Here is a 19,758-nt window from a genome sequence, read left to right on the forward strand (position 1 = left end):
ACATGTTATTGTTGGACACATACATATGATATCACGATAAAGTATAATTAAGTAACGTGTGATATATATATATATATATATATATATAAATCGCGAAAATAAATTGAAACATCACAAAAGTCCTCCCAGTTGCACGTACTTTTTAGAAGATTTAAGTGTTAAAAATTTTTATGCAACTGAGAGGAAATTTATTTCTGTCACATGTAACAATACGAAACACATTTCGCTTTTAAGTGATATCAAAATAATATCTTTTGAATAATGCATCTCGTTTTACCATAATATTCTATTCGTAGCACGAAAAATTAGTTTAGGAATCTCCTTTTAAATTTTTCTAGAATCAAGTTTATAATGTTAGTCTTTTAAATGTTTTTTTAATTCGTTATAAATTTTGATCGTTAAAGAAAAAAAGAATCGTCAGTGGATTTTATCAAGAATTATTTATTACATGTGGTGATTATTTCCGAGTCGTGTGAGAGAAGTATTGTTTCTTGCATCGAAGCAAGATTAATGTTGTACTTTTATAAATACACACGTACTTACCGATTTTGTACCGATAAAGAGAGAATATCTTACACATCTCGCACGATACTCGATAATAGAATTATATTTGCCGAGGAGAAATAATACTTATATTGTACGTGTTTCATGTGATTGTCATAATGTTTAGGATCAGTATCATTCGCAATGTTATGGAATCGAAAAAAGGTATCGGTAATTGTTTCAAAAAAATTGAAACAATTTGCACTCATCATTTCATGTACTATTATTATAAGAAAGAAAATAAATGTTGCGATTCCATAACTTGGACCGGGATATACGTATATCATTTCTCGACCCCTTAATTTTAATTAAACATATCGTATATTTTAAGATTTCATAATAATTGTTCTTCTTATTTTACTTATTTGTACGATTAGGGTAAAGAGCCCGAATTTCATTCCCCTGCTAATCTGCGCTAGTGCTCGAGTGCTGCAGCCTGCTGGCGACTGTGGGAACCTATAATAGAGGCATTAATAAGCTTGCAGGGTAAACATGTGCATTCGTCTATTTTAGAATCACAGATATATAATACTTTGTTTTTTCACACGTAGTATACTTTTATTATTTGCTAGTATTTGAAATCTGAAATCTGCTGAAATATTTCAGCATCTAAGATGTGTGATTCAATCGTTTATTTTTACTTTGGTGTAGTGTTGTATGTCTATATATGGCGGATTGTTTTTCCAAGGGCCAATTTCATCAAGTCCGCTAACTGGAAGAATGTTTGGTTTTCCTTCATCTGTACTTACTGTTGGCCATCCTGCTAATTTTAACCATCGGTTAATCTAACTGGACTTGGTGAAATTCACTCTTAGAGGAAATCTAATCCTTCATATGCTCTCTTGCTCTGCTTGCTGAGGAGGAGAGCTGTGCTCAGCAGGTGACAGGAACAGGCCGGTCTATTTTGTCTATATCTATCTATAAATCAATCTTTTATGGCAATTTGCATAGTCGCATTGATTGAAAAATCGTTCGATATTTCTCGCGATCGTTTGAAAGTGAACACTCGTGTGTGAATAATTATGGCGAACGCCTCGTAAAATATTTATTCCAATAATGTAACATTGCATAATTGTTATTATATGATCAATCGGAGAAATATTATTTTCTCGCCGAACTAAACCGAGAATATATATATATATATATATATATATATATATATATATATATATATATATATATATATATATATAACGACTGAAACGATGATCATCAAACATAAATTATAATAATATTGCTTGCATTATATTTTTTACAATATATAAATTGTATACATACATATATCTCTTTTATTTAACTATTTTTAATTTTCTGAAATATTTTGAATTATATATTTCAGTCTCAAATTGTTTTTTTAAATTATACCTCGATTCTACCTCGACCGCTTTATCGATACTTGGAGAATCGCAATTGTTGTTTCTCGATAAATAATTATATAGCGGCCGATTTCGGAACGCGTTGCAACGTGTCGCGGAATTATATTCGAATCGCTTTGTATTTCTCGCGGCTGTTGAAAGTTTATCGAGCTTCTCTTAAAATATAATCGTAATGTGATTATAATATCGCGTGCATATGACCGATATTAACGACTTCTTGTGTCTGAATCCTCCTTCGTGTCTGAATCTCATCGAATTGGCATCAAAAATCATCTTCGCATCTTCTCTCTGCGAGGTGCAACAAAAGTGAGATTGACGTGCACCACCGTTAGGTATGTATCGACCTTTTTCCCCAATATTGAATAACGATGAGAAGAATGATAAAACTGCTCGATATGAGAAATAATTTTTCCTGAATTTACATGTGCCGAGAAAGGGCGATTTCGGCATTACATATGCCCGTATTGGTTCCAATCCTTATATATACTTGAAACAACTTTTGTACGCGATAGTTTGAAATATAGTTTTGTTATGAAAATAGGTATCAAAAGGATCGTTTCATATGCGCGCGCAAAAGCGACGACAGCGCCGATTAAGGACACCGCCCGCGTCTTCGCAAACGGAAGTTTGGTCAGCGAACGGAAATCGCCGTGCGTAACAAGAGTCAAGAAAAATCGGCGAAAAAACGAGGCGAGAGGCGAGAGCCGGTTGTATACTTGAGATAACTTGCATATATATACACATATATGCGTATGTGAGGCACGCGCAACGTTATTGACATTTTATTCGCCGCGGATTTATTTACAATGTCTCGGTGCCTCTGTTGCATCACGAGTCGCGAATCGGCAAAGTAATTCCAGTACGATTTCGCGATTACAAGCTTCGATAAGTTTCTGTCGCATTCACACGTTGGCGGTTGGTGGTAGCGTTTGGCGTATGTATGCGCGCGCGCGCTCGCTCGCGCTTGCGTATATGCATTTATCGTTTCCTCGCGTCGCGTCGTCGCATGTCGCATTCGCATCGCATATCGCACGTCGTCGAGTCGTCGCAGTCGGTCTGCGGTTGCATGGTGTTCTGCGTAGTGCGTATGTGCGCTTGAATTCGACGAAGCCATTTGTGCACGAGTACCGGCGCCCGCATTCGTACGGCCAAGTCCACGTCGCGAGTAGTTGGCCGCGACGAGAGTAAGAAAGGACGATTATTAATATTTGAGCTGAGGAAGCGAATTAATAGCGACGAGTTAGAAAAGGAGTGAGAGAGAGTGAGAGAGAGAGAGAGAGAGAGAGAAAAAGAGAGAGAGAGAGACACAGACAGACAGACAAATAATAGAGACAAGGTATAAGCATATTATTTGTCGTACATTAAATGGGGGCTTGACGCGGGCTTGTAACGTTAGCACAAAGATCGGATAAGAGAAAAAAAAACAAAAAAAACAAGGGCGTGGAGTTTAACCGGGCGCGACAAATAGGCACGCCGCTAATCGCAATCGTGGCCATGGGTAAGACGCCAAAGAAGGCGGCCCCTGGGGGCGATGAGAGGAATTTGTACGTTCGGAGGCTCAAGGCAACGACCGCGCCGTCGAAAGCTTCTGAATCTAGCTTGCACGAGAGACAGCGCGAGTCCGAGAGTTTGAACAGGTTTGTAGAAACAATCAGCAACAGCGAATTGCAAGTTTCGCCAGAGTTTCTCAGTCACACACTTCAATCCACTTGATTGACTCCGAAGCATTCAAAGAGAAAAATTATGAATTATGTAGTATGATTCATTTTTTCTATTTCTTTTTTTTTTGTGCAACATTTAGGACTTGTTAATTGTTTACTATTGTAGTTTAAAAAAAGTTTTATATTCTGCAATATTTAGTAGAGAAGAATTCCAGATTATATTACGTTTTGTAACATTTTTACATTTATGTATATATAATGCATTATGTTATCATGGTGCAATATATTTACAAAATTTTGAATCAAAGAAACAATTTTGTTAGTAATTCGAAAAGTGAACTTCAATGTAAGAGCCAAGTTATAAGATTTAATAGAATAAATTTATAAGAAAGAGAGAGAGAGAGAGGAGAGATATTTCAGAATCTTTATACTTTATTTGAGAGAGAATGATATTTTATAATAATATATGTATGAGGAAAATATATAAAATATACTTTTTCTTTTTCTTTTTTCTTTTTTTTTTTTCTTTTTTTTTTTGAAAGACATGAGAAACTTTGGTTAACTTTGTTTTATATATTCTTAAATTAGTACCTCTCATCACCTCCAGCATTTACTCAAAGGCCATCTGCCATATAACTTATCTCTCTTCATTGATTATGAATATCTTATTTTTGTTTTAGGCCAAAACTGACTGGAGTGCAAAAAAAAGTCCCAACTGGACCAGGAAAGAATTTTAAGGTATATGCTTTTAATTTCTTTCTTATTTTTTCTTATTATTTACAATATATATAAAAACTGTTACAAACTGTTTGATAACTATATGATTATATATGATGATATATAGATAATTGTTGTATATATGATTATTTTGAGTCATTCGTTGCAATATGCAGATATTAAATAATTGTTCAGAAATTATATATTATATTTATATAATTATTGGAATTGTTACACTTTATTTACTTAATATGTTGTATTTTATCAACTTATATAATATGTATTAAGTTTATTTTTATTGGCAACATTGATATTTTTTTGTTAAACTTATAATTAAGATAGTATTATCTTTTATCATAGATTAGGTATGGACTCATCAGCATAGTATGTACACTTGGAATGATTTTAGAAAAATTTTGAGAAATTTTATAATATATTTGCATAATTATTTAAGCCTTTATTTTTTTATTGCCAACTTATATCATCATTAACAATTTTCTTATGATTGTATTTTTATATTGATTTCTCTATTTTCCTTAGGTATATTTTGTATATGTCAATTTTGCATGTCTTATAATCTACAATACAATATATAATTACAATATATAAATACAATAGAATGTTACTTATTAAATATAATTCATATGTTACAGAAATACTATATATATATATATATATATATATATATATCACACACATGTTATATAAAACAATTTTTATATATAATATTTCATTTGTAATTGAAATAATCAACATTTTACATTTTAAAATTATTAAGTATTATATGTTGTACAATCAAAACCTTAATTGATGATTAAAATTGTATAAATTATAGATATATAAATATATATTTTATGAGATAAATAAATTTATTAGATTGCATATAAATAACAATAATATAAAATAATATTACATTATAAGAATAATATAAAAGTATCTAAATATGTATAAATTATTTGTTAGGTTACTTTTTTTGCAATGTGGAAATAATGTGTGTTGTAGAGCAAACTACGCCCTCCAACAAAGGGTGGACTTAATCAAACATCAAAACAATTAAAATTATCAATGAAAAATCCAGAAGCAAAGACTGCAGACATGCAGGGATCGGAAGAAGCTGAAGTTAAATTGAACGTTTCAATTCAAAAGGAAAATATTAAAGAAGAGAACGGTAACAACAAAGTTGTCGAAACTGAAGAATTTGCTACTGATAAAGAATGTGTTGATCACATTGAACAGGCATCAGGCAAACTTCAAACTTCTACAAAGACTACCGAGGAAGTTGAAGTATCTGTCGAAAGCAAAATTATTTCTCAAGAAAAAGAAGAAGTTTCATCAGAAAATGCTAATATTGCAACTACAGAAATGGAAGAAGACAATGATATACAATTAACATTTGTAGAGAAGAGTCCTACAAAAAACGGAGAGGAAAAATTAAATGATAAACAGTCAAAAGACAATAGCTCTGGAGAAGAATTACAAGATCCACTAAAGAATAGGATAAATGAAAAAGAAGAGATACAAAGCGAAGTTCAAACAGGCACAGAAAGTTATTCAGTGGACATTGTTGAATCTACAACATCGGAGCTATCTGAAACATCAGAATCCATTTCTCAAAATGATACACAGAAGGATAAAGAAAAGAACAATGATGTTGTAAACAATGAAGCATCTGTTTCTTATGATTCATCTATGCTAAAAGATTCATACATGCTAAAAGATGTACATGTCATGCTTGTAAGATCAGATTGTGCAAAAGATAATTCAAAAGTCTTGGACATAAGTAATATAGAAGGCACACCGAGTCAACTATCAAAAGATTTGTCATTTGGCAGGACCCTAAGGAACATCTCAGGAAGACACTCAATCGGTAGATCGCGTCGTATTGCTTTGCGCGAGAGAATATCACCGAATAGCTCTCTTTTTGTGAATACATCGGACATGTCAATAACTCAAGATGAAGGGACAGAATCTAAGATCTTACATTACAGCAGTTTACTATCGGATATTTTCCCTAGAAATGGTAGCCCATTAGATAGGAAACGTAAAATTGAGACAGCAAATTGGGATTCAGCGAAAAAGCAGAAAACGGATGATGAGAGTAGTACATTAAATACATCTATAAATCTATTGAAAGGTTTTGTCAAACCTGTATTGATATCCACACCAAAAAGTACACCTTATAAATTTGAATCCACTACATTAGACATTAGTGGGATAAACAATGACGACAATAAGAAAACGAATGAAACAACTGAAAGTACAAAAAAGACATGGTGTGTCATCATGTAAAATTTCGTGAAAATTTCGTGTATGTTATATCCACTATAGAAAAAAAATTTATATTTTTGAAAAGTACTAAGGGTTAAATGATTATAAACACATTCATGTACATGTCGCCTTTTAATAGTGGATAATTTTTTTTCTAATTAATCTGTTAAAAATAATTGAAATCTCATTTTTTTATATTTCAAAATTTGTCCAAAAACAGATGTACTTTTCTAATTTTTAGACATTTCCTCTTTTTAATAGCAGAGAATATAATGTGTTTTCAATAAGTAAATTAGTCTAATATTATATTTCCATTGTGCAGATTGTGCTAAAACTGTTAGTGTATGATTTTTTTAGATATTGTCATTTGCTAACTTTGGAAAAAATTTATTAGAAAGAGAAAAGTAAACTATAATGATGAAAAAGTACAATTTTATTAACTTGACATGACTATTTTATGAACAAAGACTTGATTTTATAAAATATACTAGCTTTTTGGCATAGAGTAATATAAAATAAGTGCATACACCCATAAAAAAAAAAATGTAAAATGTATTTAATTACAATACATGTTTTAATTTATATCCTGTATAATCTGTATTTATCTCCAATACAATTCTGTAGAGATTTATAGAGATTTATACATGATAAATAGAGGAATACATGTACAAGTTTTATTTTAGTTAAAGATAGTTCTGAACGCAACATTACAATATGTTAATTTGACAAAATATTAATCTGGGAATTTCTTGGATACTATCTCATATCTGTAGAAAAAAATGAATATATTCTATACATTTATTTCTCATATATATCATGTAATGTTAAAAAGACATATCTCTTTGTATTTAGTTCTTAATAAAGTATAATATTTATATTTCTGTAATTTGTTAATGTTAATGAGGACTTGTATTACGGATATGAGAATTTACTCTACATAATTATTTCAAACAAATTTTCAAAGATTGTAATATCAATATGAATGTATATTTTGCTTTAGTTACAGCGAATTGTTGCTCCGAAACAAGTATATCCGCCTTTATGATACCAGCAGTTTTTTTATGATCTATTAAGAAATATTCTTGTTGGTTATTACAAATGATTCATATTATGATAACAGTCATGCAACAAATTTAACTTGTATATTGCAATGTTATATGTATAATTTTTTAATTTTAATTAATTGATAGATCAATTCTATACTTTTATAGAAGACGTGGTAATTTTCCATATACTACTTATATTTGATATAAGAATACTCATTTTTATCGACAAATATAAATATCTATTGCACTTAAGAAAATTCAAACGTGTAAGGAGTATTTCAATATGAAATTGTATAGCATCATACAATATATCTTAATAGCAAAATAAAAATGAATTGTAGAAAAGATATATTTCTAGAAAGATTTTATTTTATACGTGCGACTTTATTTGTCAAATTCGTGCATTCAAGTCTTCTCATATTTTGCCATAGATATATTCTTGTTTAAGGGTGATATTATGCCTTAATATGAAATCTGTTGGGATATATTATGTATTAAAATAGATATATCTCTTCGATTTTCCATCGTATTGATAAATCAGAAGTAGAAACGATTAAGACAATTCGACCAAAGTACTTCCCAATGTCACTCGATCTATTCGTTTAGATCTGTCGAGTAATTCTTTCTTAATTGCTAAAATGATATATTGCAAAAAATATGTTTGATTCCATACCACAATATTGGATCATTATTTTATCAATTTGGTGCGAATGTAATTTTCAGTTTACTAATTATTCGGGACTAAACGAATAATCGTTAAGACATACTTTTATACTTATTTGATTAGTAAAAGCGTTAAAAGTATATCTAACAGAATGTATATAGAAACCTCTCTATGGGATTTATAATAAACTCTTGAAATTGAAAATTTCATTGATTGTTTTACTGAATAAATTACCAATTTGTATTTCTGTATCTACATAATAGGAAGGAATAAAATATATAAATATATATGACTAAATATATAAGAATTTTTAATACATTATATATATATATATATATATATATATATATATATATATATATGAATATTTTTGCAAGATATATTTAAATATAATAAACCTATTTCGCACTTTCAATAAATATAAAAGGTATGAATATATAATAAACTGTAATAGGATGCAAGAGTTGACAATAAGATATTTAAGTGGATAAAGAAATAGCCACATATCTCTTTCTTTGATCCCATTTCAGAAATATGGGATTAAATCAACAATAGCAGAGAAATACATTGGTTGGACGGATGGCTTAGCTGATAATACTAACTCGGAAGACCAGGTACTGACAATGAGAATTATTAACAATGTTTCATATGGTTTGCAGATTTAGTCGCATGACATTAATCTTCTTGAAATCTGAAATATTTCTACGGTAATATCGCGTAATATAACATAAATTTAAATTTAATTATTAGATCTCGTTATTATTGCTCTGTTAAAATTAAATTATTTTGTCTTAGAAAATGTAATTGTTTTAGAATGTAATATCTAAAATAAAACAATATTAAAGTTATGAGAAATTTTATTTATATCATTTTTAATAATAAAAAAAAAACAATTTGAAAGTAATATTTATTATGTTTTTTTTTTTTTTTCATAATATTTATATGATAATAATATTAATACAGTAATAATAGAGAGAAACCGTTTGAAAATATAAAATTATTAATGTCTTGTCGAATTAGTTTGAAATGGCGACTTCTTGAAGCATAATTCTTGCTTCAATTATATATAGTATATATGTGGTATACTATTTCAGTATATTAAGACTTCCTCTCAGACGATACTGTTGCAACTGCGCTTTAATAATTAAGCTTGATTCGACTGAATTTCTAACATCAATCAATCTTTGTTAATATTTTGTTTTTTTCTTTCTCCTAAAATTATGTTTAAATAAACTCTAAGAAACGTTTGCAAATATTTTATTAAAAACTTTTATTAATGTTTTATTGTTAATACATAATTTTAATATAAAGATAGCGTGTATATGTATTTTGTGTGTGTGTGTGTGTGTGTGTGTGTGTGTGTGTGTGTGTGTGTGTGTGTGTGTGTGTGTGTGTGTGTGTGTGTGTGTGTGTGTGTGTGTGTGTGTAACTAAATAAAAATAATATACAATATACTTTTATTATAATAAATGTTAAATAAAGTTTATCGATTAATAAAACATATCGATCATATCAACAATTGTTAGTAGTGCGATTTTATATAAACTTTTTATGTTATATATCGAGTATTAATCTTTTAGCTTTGAAAAATAACAATTAAATAACAAAATATTAATATTTACTTGAATTTTATAAAGTGATTTTTTTAAATTGTCCCTTATTTTATTTTATCATTATATAATAGCGTACATGGTCATGTTTTTTTAACAAAAGTTATTCTGTACAATTTGTTTAAGTTTCGAAAATTTTCAAATAAATAATTAAATTAAATAATTTCTCTTGCTAAAGCGTCAATTGTATTAAATCGAAGAGAAAATACTTTTGCAGGTACAGAAATTTGAAGACATCTTCTGTTTTGTATTAAAGAGGATCTTTTTTTTCTGTAGAATAAATAGCAATTTGAATGAATATAATATATAAATTATTTTCTGTTATAATTACACATATATTATCTATGACAAAATAATAAACGATTAGTTTTTGTTATTCTAGTTATTCCCCTTAATAAATACGATATATAAATGCACATTTTTTTTTTATCATTTAATTTTGCATATAATCTTTTTGATTGCCATTTATTGCATACCATAATGTGTTTGCGCTTTTCATCGCTTTTATATCGATCATCATTCGTTCGTATTCTTTTTGTTTTGATCAGCTAAAACATGCACAAAAACAAGAATATAGACAATAAGTATTTCAATAACACACCGTATCATACTATCCTGAATTCTTCATTATGCGGTCGATGGAACCACGAGCAATATGCGCGAGATACATTTCTGAAATTTAAGATCCGATTACGGCGTCAACGATGTGGAATGCATATCATGAACACACATGGAAATTGGATCTGTCATGCAGCATCCTATATGAAAAATTATCTCTATCTTTTATCTATTCATACAGTTATCTCTTTGTGACCACATTATAATTGAAAATTCAAAAATATTGCTTAAAAATATTTGTTTATATACCTCATAAATTGTAATTGCACAAGTCTAGAAAATGATTGTATATTTTATTACCTGATGCAATCAATCATTCGTTCGACTTTGTATGTATTTCTCTTTCTTATTGTTAGAGAGAAGTTTTACGTAGATATTTTTCTCAAGATTGTTTAACACTTAAAATGACAATTCTGTATAATAATAAATCTACTTTTTTACAGAAGTGCCGCAAGTACTTTAACAAGTCATCACGACGGCTCTATGAAGGCAGGGACCTTGACAGCCTTCCCGAAGTCCTGGCCATAGGACCGATCTGATCCTGATTCCGTGCGGATTTGGGGAAGCATGATGCCTTACGTGGACCTCTCTGCGAAACTCCAGACTCTGTGCTACATCGAGCACCAGCGGCGTGGAACGTGCCAGACACGCCCAGGCTAAAGTAGAACACGCGGTGGCATAACTCTTGACCTCGGTGCAGCCACGCAGACACGGAAAGTCGTACAGTGTCCTCTCCAACTGGCCGACCACCTGATCGGCGACCTCGCGGGAACCGGTCTGCGCGCCGGAAGTGGCCAGTTGTCGTTTTATGCATTCCTCAAGCTCCGGCGTCGTCGCCGACGTCTGCGATGCGGCCGCGCCGTTTAGGATCTTCAAGGCCTCCAGGCGCCTCGATGTTTGGACCATGCCGGCTAAACGCCACGAGAGCTGCGGATGAGATACGATGATTAGCAGAGGCTGCGACCGGTAATGTAATGTAATAGTTTTCAATTCTATTCTACAGAATATGCATGCCGTTAGAGACGCTACATCTATAACGATATAAATCGTTACGCACGTCTGCTGCGACGACATGCTGCCAACTTCTTTTTCCACAAATGTTTAGAATATTCAAGATGAGTGAAATTGAATGAGAAAGGGAGGGGTGTCGGGTACGTTTTGCGTGCGATGTAATGGATTATCAATCACTCAACGGGTGATTGAGATTAGAGTGGAACAAGTTTTATAACACATTTGCTGATTCATGATTGACGTTGACGCATGATTTGTGCGTCTTATGTTCCGATAGTTTTGCTACAAACGATTGAATAGTTTTTTTAGGCGACAGATTTATGATATTCCGATACATTTTATTGACAAAGTCATATTTGATAAATATTAGTTTGCAAAGTTGGAAATATACATATATCAGATTAAGAATAATCTTTATATTTTATCAAGTAAATCATCTTATTATTGAAAAAAAAATTTGTAACAATAGTAAATTATTTTATATTATAGAAGTAGTATTTTATTCAATAAAATTATTTTATTCAATAAATAACAGTTTTTTTTTTTTAAATGATATCTGTAAATGTTAGATAATATTTCAATTATTTTCACAGAATTTAATATAATTTTTTATTCTTTGCAAAAGTATAATGATGTGTATATAGTAAAACATATAGTATAAAACATATGATATAAAAAGAAAAAAAATTCATCCATAGAATGATTTTCTCCAATATCGTTAATACGACAATTACATTTGATTGATAATAGATTGATATGTACAAAATATCGAACGTATTTATAATCGCGAATCTGTGAACATATATTAGCTGATAGAGATATCGTTAACATGTTTGCCGCTGCCGTGCTTATTATGCTTATTATGCTTATTATGGAGGATATGTCGATCGCAATCTCTATGAAATCGGGGGCAGCATTGAATTCACCGCCGTAAGAATGCCGGTCGTTTTAATTAACTGACGTGCGAGCGTACTTGTTCCGCATTATTCCGGTTATCACGTAATTGCGACGGAATTTCAGGATCATGTCGCACGAAGGAATCCTCTCCGTTGGATTTGTACTCGGATTTACACAATGGTAATATACGAGCATTGTTGATGAATTACTGTTTTTAACGGCGGCTCATTCTGAACAGAGCGCGACTAACTGTACATCCGGTACCGTTACAGGTGCAAAAGTTCGCGCTGTCGTATTATAACTCGTACGTTTTTCACTCGTTCGTCACAATAATCAGCTATTTTATGCGTAATGAATCAGAAAAGACGAGCTGAAGTTAAATGAGTCAATGTGTTGTATTGTTTACGAGAATACAATACTAGAGTGTAATTTTTGCGTAATCTAGTATTCTCTATTGTTTAAAAGAAATCGACATTTTTCAGGTTGATTTACGAGAATCTTTCGATTTTTGACACAAATATTCCGCTAGCGAAAATTAGAGTCATAATATATTTCTAACGGAACCGTGATTAATTCATATAATAATATTTCATTACGCTTGTTCGATAATTTGAAGAAGTAATAATCCCGTATATGTATTTTAATATTGAGAATGTGATATCAATTGTCGACTTCCACAAAGGAGCATTTAAGTTGCAAGTAACCAATTTATCGAAATATTTAGGGTAACTTTTGGTTTATATCAGTATCAAGAATATTGAAAGTTATGGAACTGCTGGTATACGCAATATCTTCTGCGGGATTGAGTTAGAACTTACAATTAACTTGCATTTTCCGCGCGACTACCGACTGAATATAACGTGGGCTGCAACTTGCGCGCATAATATTAATTGAACCATAATCGGCCGGCTAACGCTATTATTTATGCACGAAATGACGCGACAGATTATTATTCGTAATTGAATAAGCATAATCGTTCTTTTTCTTGCTTTCTTCTCGTATTTATAGTCGAGAGGAGCTTAGTATTTCTCGGACTCTCTATAGAATGTGCGTGGGAATGTAAGAAAGAGTAAAAAAAAAAAAATTATTTCTGTTGCAATTTGTAATATTTATTTTATCACGCGCTTTTCGCGTGTGAAAGTCATTTTCCCGCTATACAATATGCTGTATTAATTGCAGCGCGATAGGCTGTCACTATAGATCTATGTATAGATACATAGATATACGCCGCGCATAATTGTCCATAGTTGATTCAAATTTTAAAGAAAACTGATACTCGATACATATTCTCGTTATTAATCGATTCTTTCTCGCAAAATTCGTTTTAATTAACTCATCGGAAGTTAAGATTTAACCCCGCGTAAGCTCATTATTAATAATTCGTGACATTTTATTATTAATTTATTGAAAATTGATTTTCCTGAGATTGATTCTTATTCATAGTTGTAATAGCGGGCATTAATTTATGAGCACTTTCTTACAGTATTTAAAATTTTTTTATGGAGGCGTAATTATATATATGATATGTAAAATGTTTTTTCTGACGCTAGTTAATGTTTTTTTTTTTTTGGGGGGGGGTTGGAAGGGTGAGTAGAAGGGAAAATAATTTTATTTGAAGAACTGGCTTATATAAATTATTTTTTATCTCTTAATTTTTTTCTAAGTGATTATAAAATGATGACTGATATTGTAACTGATCGCATTTTTAAGGAAGTATTAGGAATTATCATCATTGTACTGATACATATTTATTAGTTAATATCACTAGGCTCTATCTAGGAATATATTCAAATACGCACGAGGAGATGGAAACTTGTTCGTCAAATAAGAGAAGAATGTACGAGGCAAATTGAAAGCAATAAGAAAATTCGTTTGTTATGCTTATTTTATCGTATTGTCATCCGTATGCGAAATGAAAAACAGCAACGCGATGGATAAATAGTAAGTTAGATCTCTCCACTCGCTCTATTTAAGAAAACGATTGCCTTTCGCGCACTTTATTCGGCGTGTTAATAGGAAGCAGAGAGGAGAGTTTTATCAGATTTTTTCAGGCCTTTAAAATATCTATCAACGGCTGTCAATATTTCACTTTGTTTTTTTTTTTTATGCTTTTTCATCGCCGATATTATTTCATGGCGATATTGACCTGAAATATATTCATGCATATCTCAAGTTATTTTAGACTGAAATATAAATATCGTATTGTTGATTGAAATCCGCCATCTGCGGAATTAGTTGTCACAGCTCGTCTGAAAATGACGCATGAACACCGAGGTTGCTATAGTGCTAATTCTGACATCATCATTGAAATTATGTTACATATCTACGCCTCTCGAGGAAGATAATACATATTTCGTGAATTGACTTAGCCGGGTTATCGACCAAGTGACAGCAGCCCATTTTACAAGATGATAATAAACATGCGCAAGCGAGAGAGAGAGAGAGAGAGAGAGAGAGAGAGAGAGAGAGAGAGAGAGAGAGAGAGAGAGAGATAGCGAAGAAAGATAGTCCAGTTTGTGCGCGCGCGCGCGCATATTTATGTATGTATATGTGTGTACATCGCTTTCTTCGTGGATATTTATTTTAGTTCATCGATTTCCCCAGATATCTGTGTGAAAGGTACTTGTATGTATCCGTGTATATATGCACAGTATCTAATAGCCTTAGGCTGATAGATCAGTATTTTTCTCTCTCTTTCTCTTTCTTTCCTTCTCTCTTTCTCTCTTTCTGTTACTTGTCGAGTATACTCTATCGCAAAAGTGCGCTCTCTGTCCAGTCTCCTCTTTCGCACTACCACAGATCATCCCTTCGCCCTAACCCTGGCAGCTTTGACGTTAATGGTCCATCGATCGGGCGAGAGACAGGTGCATGGTAATAATAAAAATAATCTTACAGCACACTTATATACCTATGTATATACAAATATCATCGATGTTTTATTCGAAATTTATGATTAACTGTCGTGAAAAAATATGTTTCTTTGTGCTTTTTCTCTCTTTTGTTTTTCTTCTTCTCGTTTTTCGTCGCCGTACATTTGGTTTTTGATTAAAAAGAATATTGAGAGCTTTTGTTCTTCAAATGGATTATCAAATAATTAATTCACTAATTTGTGAGAGGCGCACGCTTTGTTTTAAATAATGCAATTTTCCCGGAAACAACACACTAATGAAGAGATTGTTCGCTTTTAATGCGAATTGGTATTTCCCAAATAAATTCCGATTTTTCTTTTGTCTAATGCGCGTTTATTGCATGTAATAATATACAGCGCTATTATATCTGCATATGGAATTATACCTATACATGGAATTATATCTGTGCATGCAATTATGTGAAACTTGGTTAATAATGCAAGAAATATTTGTTTAATTAAAAGATGTTGGAAGTTAATAATAATTATTAACGTATATATATTTTAAAGTTAGATTATAGGTAATATATTATATTTGCAATATAATAATCGCTCTTAAGTTCTTAAAGGCTGTCTTGTACAACTTTATAAGTTTTTGTTCAAAGACTTCGTTGATCGTAAAATTGAGTTTTACGCTATAATGAAATTATTTGGATCGAACGAAACGACGCGCGACGCGGATGCGAAATGGATCGCTTCACCTACAATGAAGAAGTTTACTTTATAAAGACCTATTCAAGCCAGCAGTAAAAAAGAACTTATTATTTATCAGCATAAATGTGTGAAATTTAAAAATCCTTTAAATATATCTATGGTATCTATTGATTCACTGTGTTTTGCACAGTTTCTCACCTTTTTAAGTTATATTTATCATGATATCTGAAACTGAATGAAGCTTTTATTCTTTTCTTTTCTACTTTGTCAATTCTCTACTCTCTACTTTTAAGAAATGTAATCAAAATTTACGCGTTTGATATTTTTATTTATTTATATGCATTTTGATAGCGATTTTTTTTTTTTTTTTTATTTTTTTTTTTTTTTTATTAAAAAAACTAAGATACAATATCAAGAGTCTTTGAATTATAAGTCACTGAAAATGAAGAGCTTCCTGTGAATTAAATTTAAAAAGTAGATAACGGAATCTTATTGTTCGCTTGACTTTACGTGAACTTTAATTAAGCAAGCAATATTTTTCATATAAGCTGGCTCATCAAAATATTTAATATTGATAAGTTAAAAATTGCGGAAAAAAGAGAATTTTTCATTAAACTTTCGCTACAGAGAATATGATAAAGAGTGACTTTTATTATTTGAAGAATGTTCGGGGAGGAGGAGATAAGGTAATAGAGATCTTCCGTATAACACTGACAATGAATTTCAAAACATGATTACAGGATGTGTAATTGCGGAGTGTGCGTTACGCGGTAGGATCATTTATAGCGTGCTTTCACATTGTCCGGCACGAGAGTGTAAGTGAAGAACAAGTGTCGACACACCACACTCCACTGTACGTGTCCTCTATTAGATTTCGACGAGTCCTCTTTTTCATGACAATTGGCGCTTTCTGCAAACGCGATCGTAAATTTTGCTTTGTTTTTTTTTTTTTTCTTCTCTTTTTTTGCATCTCGAGATGCATCTGTCTAATTATATCTAAGAAATGGATTTTGTTCTTCTACGTATACAGAAAAATATAGCAAAATTTGCCTTATTATAATCACATTTGCATACCAATCATAATAATAATAATAATCACTTAATGATAACAATTGCTATTGTATGATATCATTAGCGTTCAATGCTACGACAGTACTCATTGTCAGTTTCCATAGCGACTTGTGGAGTAACAGTCAATGTCGTGAAGCAATGTCACGCGAAAATGAGCTTGGCGAGTTCATGCGACAGTAACGCGTTCGATCATTCTTGTTGACATGCGAAACTAATGCGATTTTATTTTGAGAGAAACGTGTGTTTATATTTAGAGTTATCGAATTTATAAAGAGAGTAATAAACTTTTGTTTTATGACAAAAAATATTTACGCTTGAATATGAAACATATTTATGTTTACTTTGTTTATATAATCCAAGTCTAAACGAGATTTTACATGACACTTTTAACATGATCTTTGTTTGTTAGTGATGATGTATATATAAAATTCTTGTGAAGCGTACATTAGTCGCTCAAACCTATATGTACATGTATATCGATTTAATATCGATTTAATAACGCATACATTAAACTAATCTCTGACGTTCGACTTCTACAGATTTTTTTGCCATTGTTCGTTTCTTGGATTTATTATTTATTATAAAGATAAGATTTGTGTAAAATTCGATTTTAAATCAAAATTTAATAATAAAACTAATATATAAGAGGAAATGCAAATTTGTTATTAAAGAGATATTGAATTTCATTTATTAACGGTTTAAGCGAGGGAATCTCTTTCATTGCGTAATTATGGAATAATTGAAATTTGCACAATTTAATTTATGTGTGAAAATGATACGTAAACTGATATATAATAAAATGATTTGATAAAAAGAGAAAGAGGGGGGGGGGGAAGGGGAAGGGGAGAAGGAATCAATATTATTTGCGTATAATAATTAAAATAAAAAAAAAATTAAAAGCAAAAATTATATGAAAAAATATTCTAAAAATCGATTATGAATATCTTCTGCGAAATTAATTGCATTGTGCATATTAGAATGAATAAATGTCTAATCAGTCTAATGTCTTTGTCAAAATGTTATTTATATCGCGATTAAGATAAACTTTTTTTATTATTTATATTTACAGTGTCATTCCTATTGTTAATTAATTATATAGGGTCAATCAACTACTACATACATTGACAAGATACTGACATTAAATCAGACTGACGTTAAACCAGATGGTTAACGAAATGTGTCACACAAATAGTAAATAGTTGAAGCCTTTTTTGGGAGATTCAGATTCCGTTAATAATTCATGTGCGAAGCGGGACAACGACATATTGTATAATAGATATATTTGCACGATAATTTCGCGTCTGCACGTGACCAATTCATACGCATTTCTGCGGATGATCGAGTGCTACTCGTATAATCGTTTTCTTTCGCCTTTTGTTACATTCAACCGTTTTCATCCGGCGAAAGTCGCGCACTGTCTGTCACATGAAATTGATCGATGAGAAAAAAAGATATTTTGATTTCCGACATGTAATACAAATGTTTAACATTTTGCTTTGTCATTCAGCAGGCATAATATTTATGCTATCCACTGAAGATTGCTTTGTTATCATATATATAATTTAATTTTTACTTTTTATTTAAAATATTTTTAATTATTTAGTTTAAATTTTATATTTCATGATTTTATGATTAAATATTCACTTCTCACGTTTATATTAGAACTATAATAGTATCAAAGAGAGGCAATTATATACATATATACATACATATATGCGAGAAGTATCGTACTTTAGCGAGCAGAAGAAACATTTTTGATCGCAATTACTTGATTTAAAGTTGTACTCACCACTACCACCGAGTAGAGAATCTTCGCTTTTAAGTCAGGAGCGTCCTTGAGTGACTCTAGTGCGTCTAATGCATCCAGGGTATGCAGATTGGCCTGGGCGTAAAGAGCACTGTATCTCTCGGCGAGTCGCTCCACCGTAATGTCGGCCGAGGTTAAATCCGAGGAATTCTCCTCCACGCTGAGAACTTCACAGTTGCTACCCGTTACGACGGGCTCCGGAGTTGGGCTGCAACTATCGTCTGTATGGTAGCCAGCGCTGCTGGATTCTTCCTCGTAGTCATCGCCTAGGTTATCCTCGAGGTGAAATACCTGCACAGAAACAACTTATGAAAATACAATACTGCAGTACAGGGTTTTAATATAAAATACTCAAATATAGAAATATTTTCTTATATAGACATTTAAAAGAATTATTAAAAAATATAAAAAAATTTGTACGTTTGTTAAATATTTATTAATCTTGAGTATTTAGACATTTATTCCTTTTGACATTTATCTGTCTATCCCATGTGCTGACATTTGAGGACATATTCTTTTATTTTTTTACTATCCGACATTATTATGTTTTTTCAACCTTTGTATTAGTTTTATATTATATAGCTCGCGATGAAAAATTTAAGTATTTTTTTTTTTTTATAAATTAAGATATTTTTTCTTTTTTTAAATATGCACTGCGCATAGGGTTTCTGTATGTCTATGAGAAAAATCGAAGAAACGGAAAATGATTAGAGAATATTGGAATAAGGGTAAATGATGTTACCGCGAGAAAATATTACAATTTATTTTATATAAAACAAGATAGGAAAAAAAAAGTAAAAAAAATAAAAGAGATTGGTTTTGTTTTTTCTCTCTTGAAAAAATTTAATATAAGTGAGTATATTTAGGAGATAAGAATTAAATAAGTGGAAACATTTACCGACATTTC

At 31.1% G+C, this 19,758-nt stretch overlaps 3 protein-coding genes across 6 annotated transcripts in view; 2 read left to right on the forward strand and 1 right to left on the reverse strand.

The window, feature by feature from the left end:
• Window positions 1-2,568: 2,568 nt before the first annotated feature.
• LOC126850398 (uncharacterized) lies at window positions 2,569-8,482 on the forward strand. Of its 2 annotated transcripts, none has more exons than XM_050593350.1 (3): window positions 2,569-3,103; window positions 4,261-4,318; window positions 5,300-8,482. In XM_050593350.1, the coding sequence occupies exons 1-3, from the start codon at window positions 2,856-2,858 to the stop codon at window positions 6,584-6,586; spliced, it is 1,593 nt and encodes a 530-aa protein (XP_050449307.1). In that variant the 5' UTR covers window positions 2,569-2,855; the 3' UTR covers window positions 6,587-8,482. The 2 variants fall into 2 exon arrangements, with proteins under 2 accessions (XP_050449307.1, XP_050449308.1); XM_050593351.1 differs by having other exon boundaries at window positions 2,572-3,556.
• A 2,466-nt stretch (window positions 8,483-10,948) lies between these two features.
• LOC126850395 (uncharacterized) overlaps window positions 10,949-19,758 on the reverse strand; it is a 34,866-nt gene continuing 26,056 nt past the window's right edge. For both annotated transcript variants that reach the window (XM_050593323.1, XM_050593322.1), the window contains exons 5-6: window positions 18,834-19,142; window positions 10,949-11,430 (exon numbers count right to left, since the gene is read on the reverse strand). In XM_050593323.1, coding sequence (XP_050449280.1) covers window positions 10,963-11,430; window positions 18,834-19,142 — 777 coding nt within the window. In that variant the 3' untranslated portion in view covers window positions 10,949-10,962. The remainder of the gene's footprint in view (window positions 11,431-18,833; window positions 19,143-19,758) is intronic.
• LOC126850405 (dopamine receptor 1) overlaps window positions 11,417-19,758 on the forward strand; it is a 127,504-nt gene continuing 119,162 nt past the window's right edge. The window contains exon 1 of one of the 2 annotated variants that reach the window (XM_050593372.1): window positions 11,417-11,469. The gene's annotated coding sequence lies outside the window, so the exon portion shown is untranslated. The remainder of the gene's footprint in view (window positions 11,470-19,758) is intronic. The other variant, XM_050593373.1, reaches the window with a different exon arrangement.

This window comes from Cataglyphis hispanica, chromosome 6 (genome assembly GCF_021464435.1).
Source record: "Cataglyphis hispanica isolate Lineage 1 chromosome 6, ULB_Chis1_1.0, whole genome shotgun sequence".
In the NCBI taxonomy this organism is placed as follows: Eukaryota; Metazoa; Arthropoda; class Insecta; order Hymenoptera; family Formicidae; genus Cataglyphis; species Cataglyphis hispanica.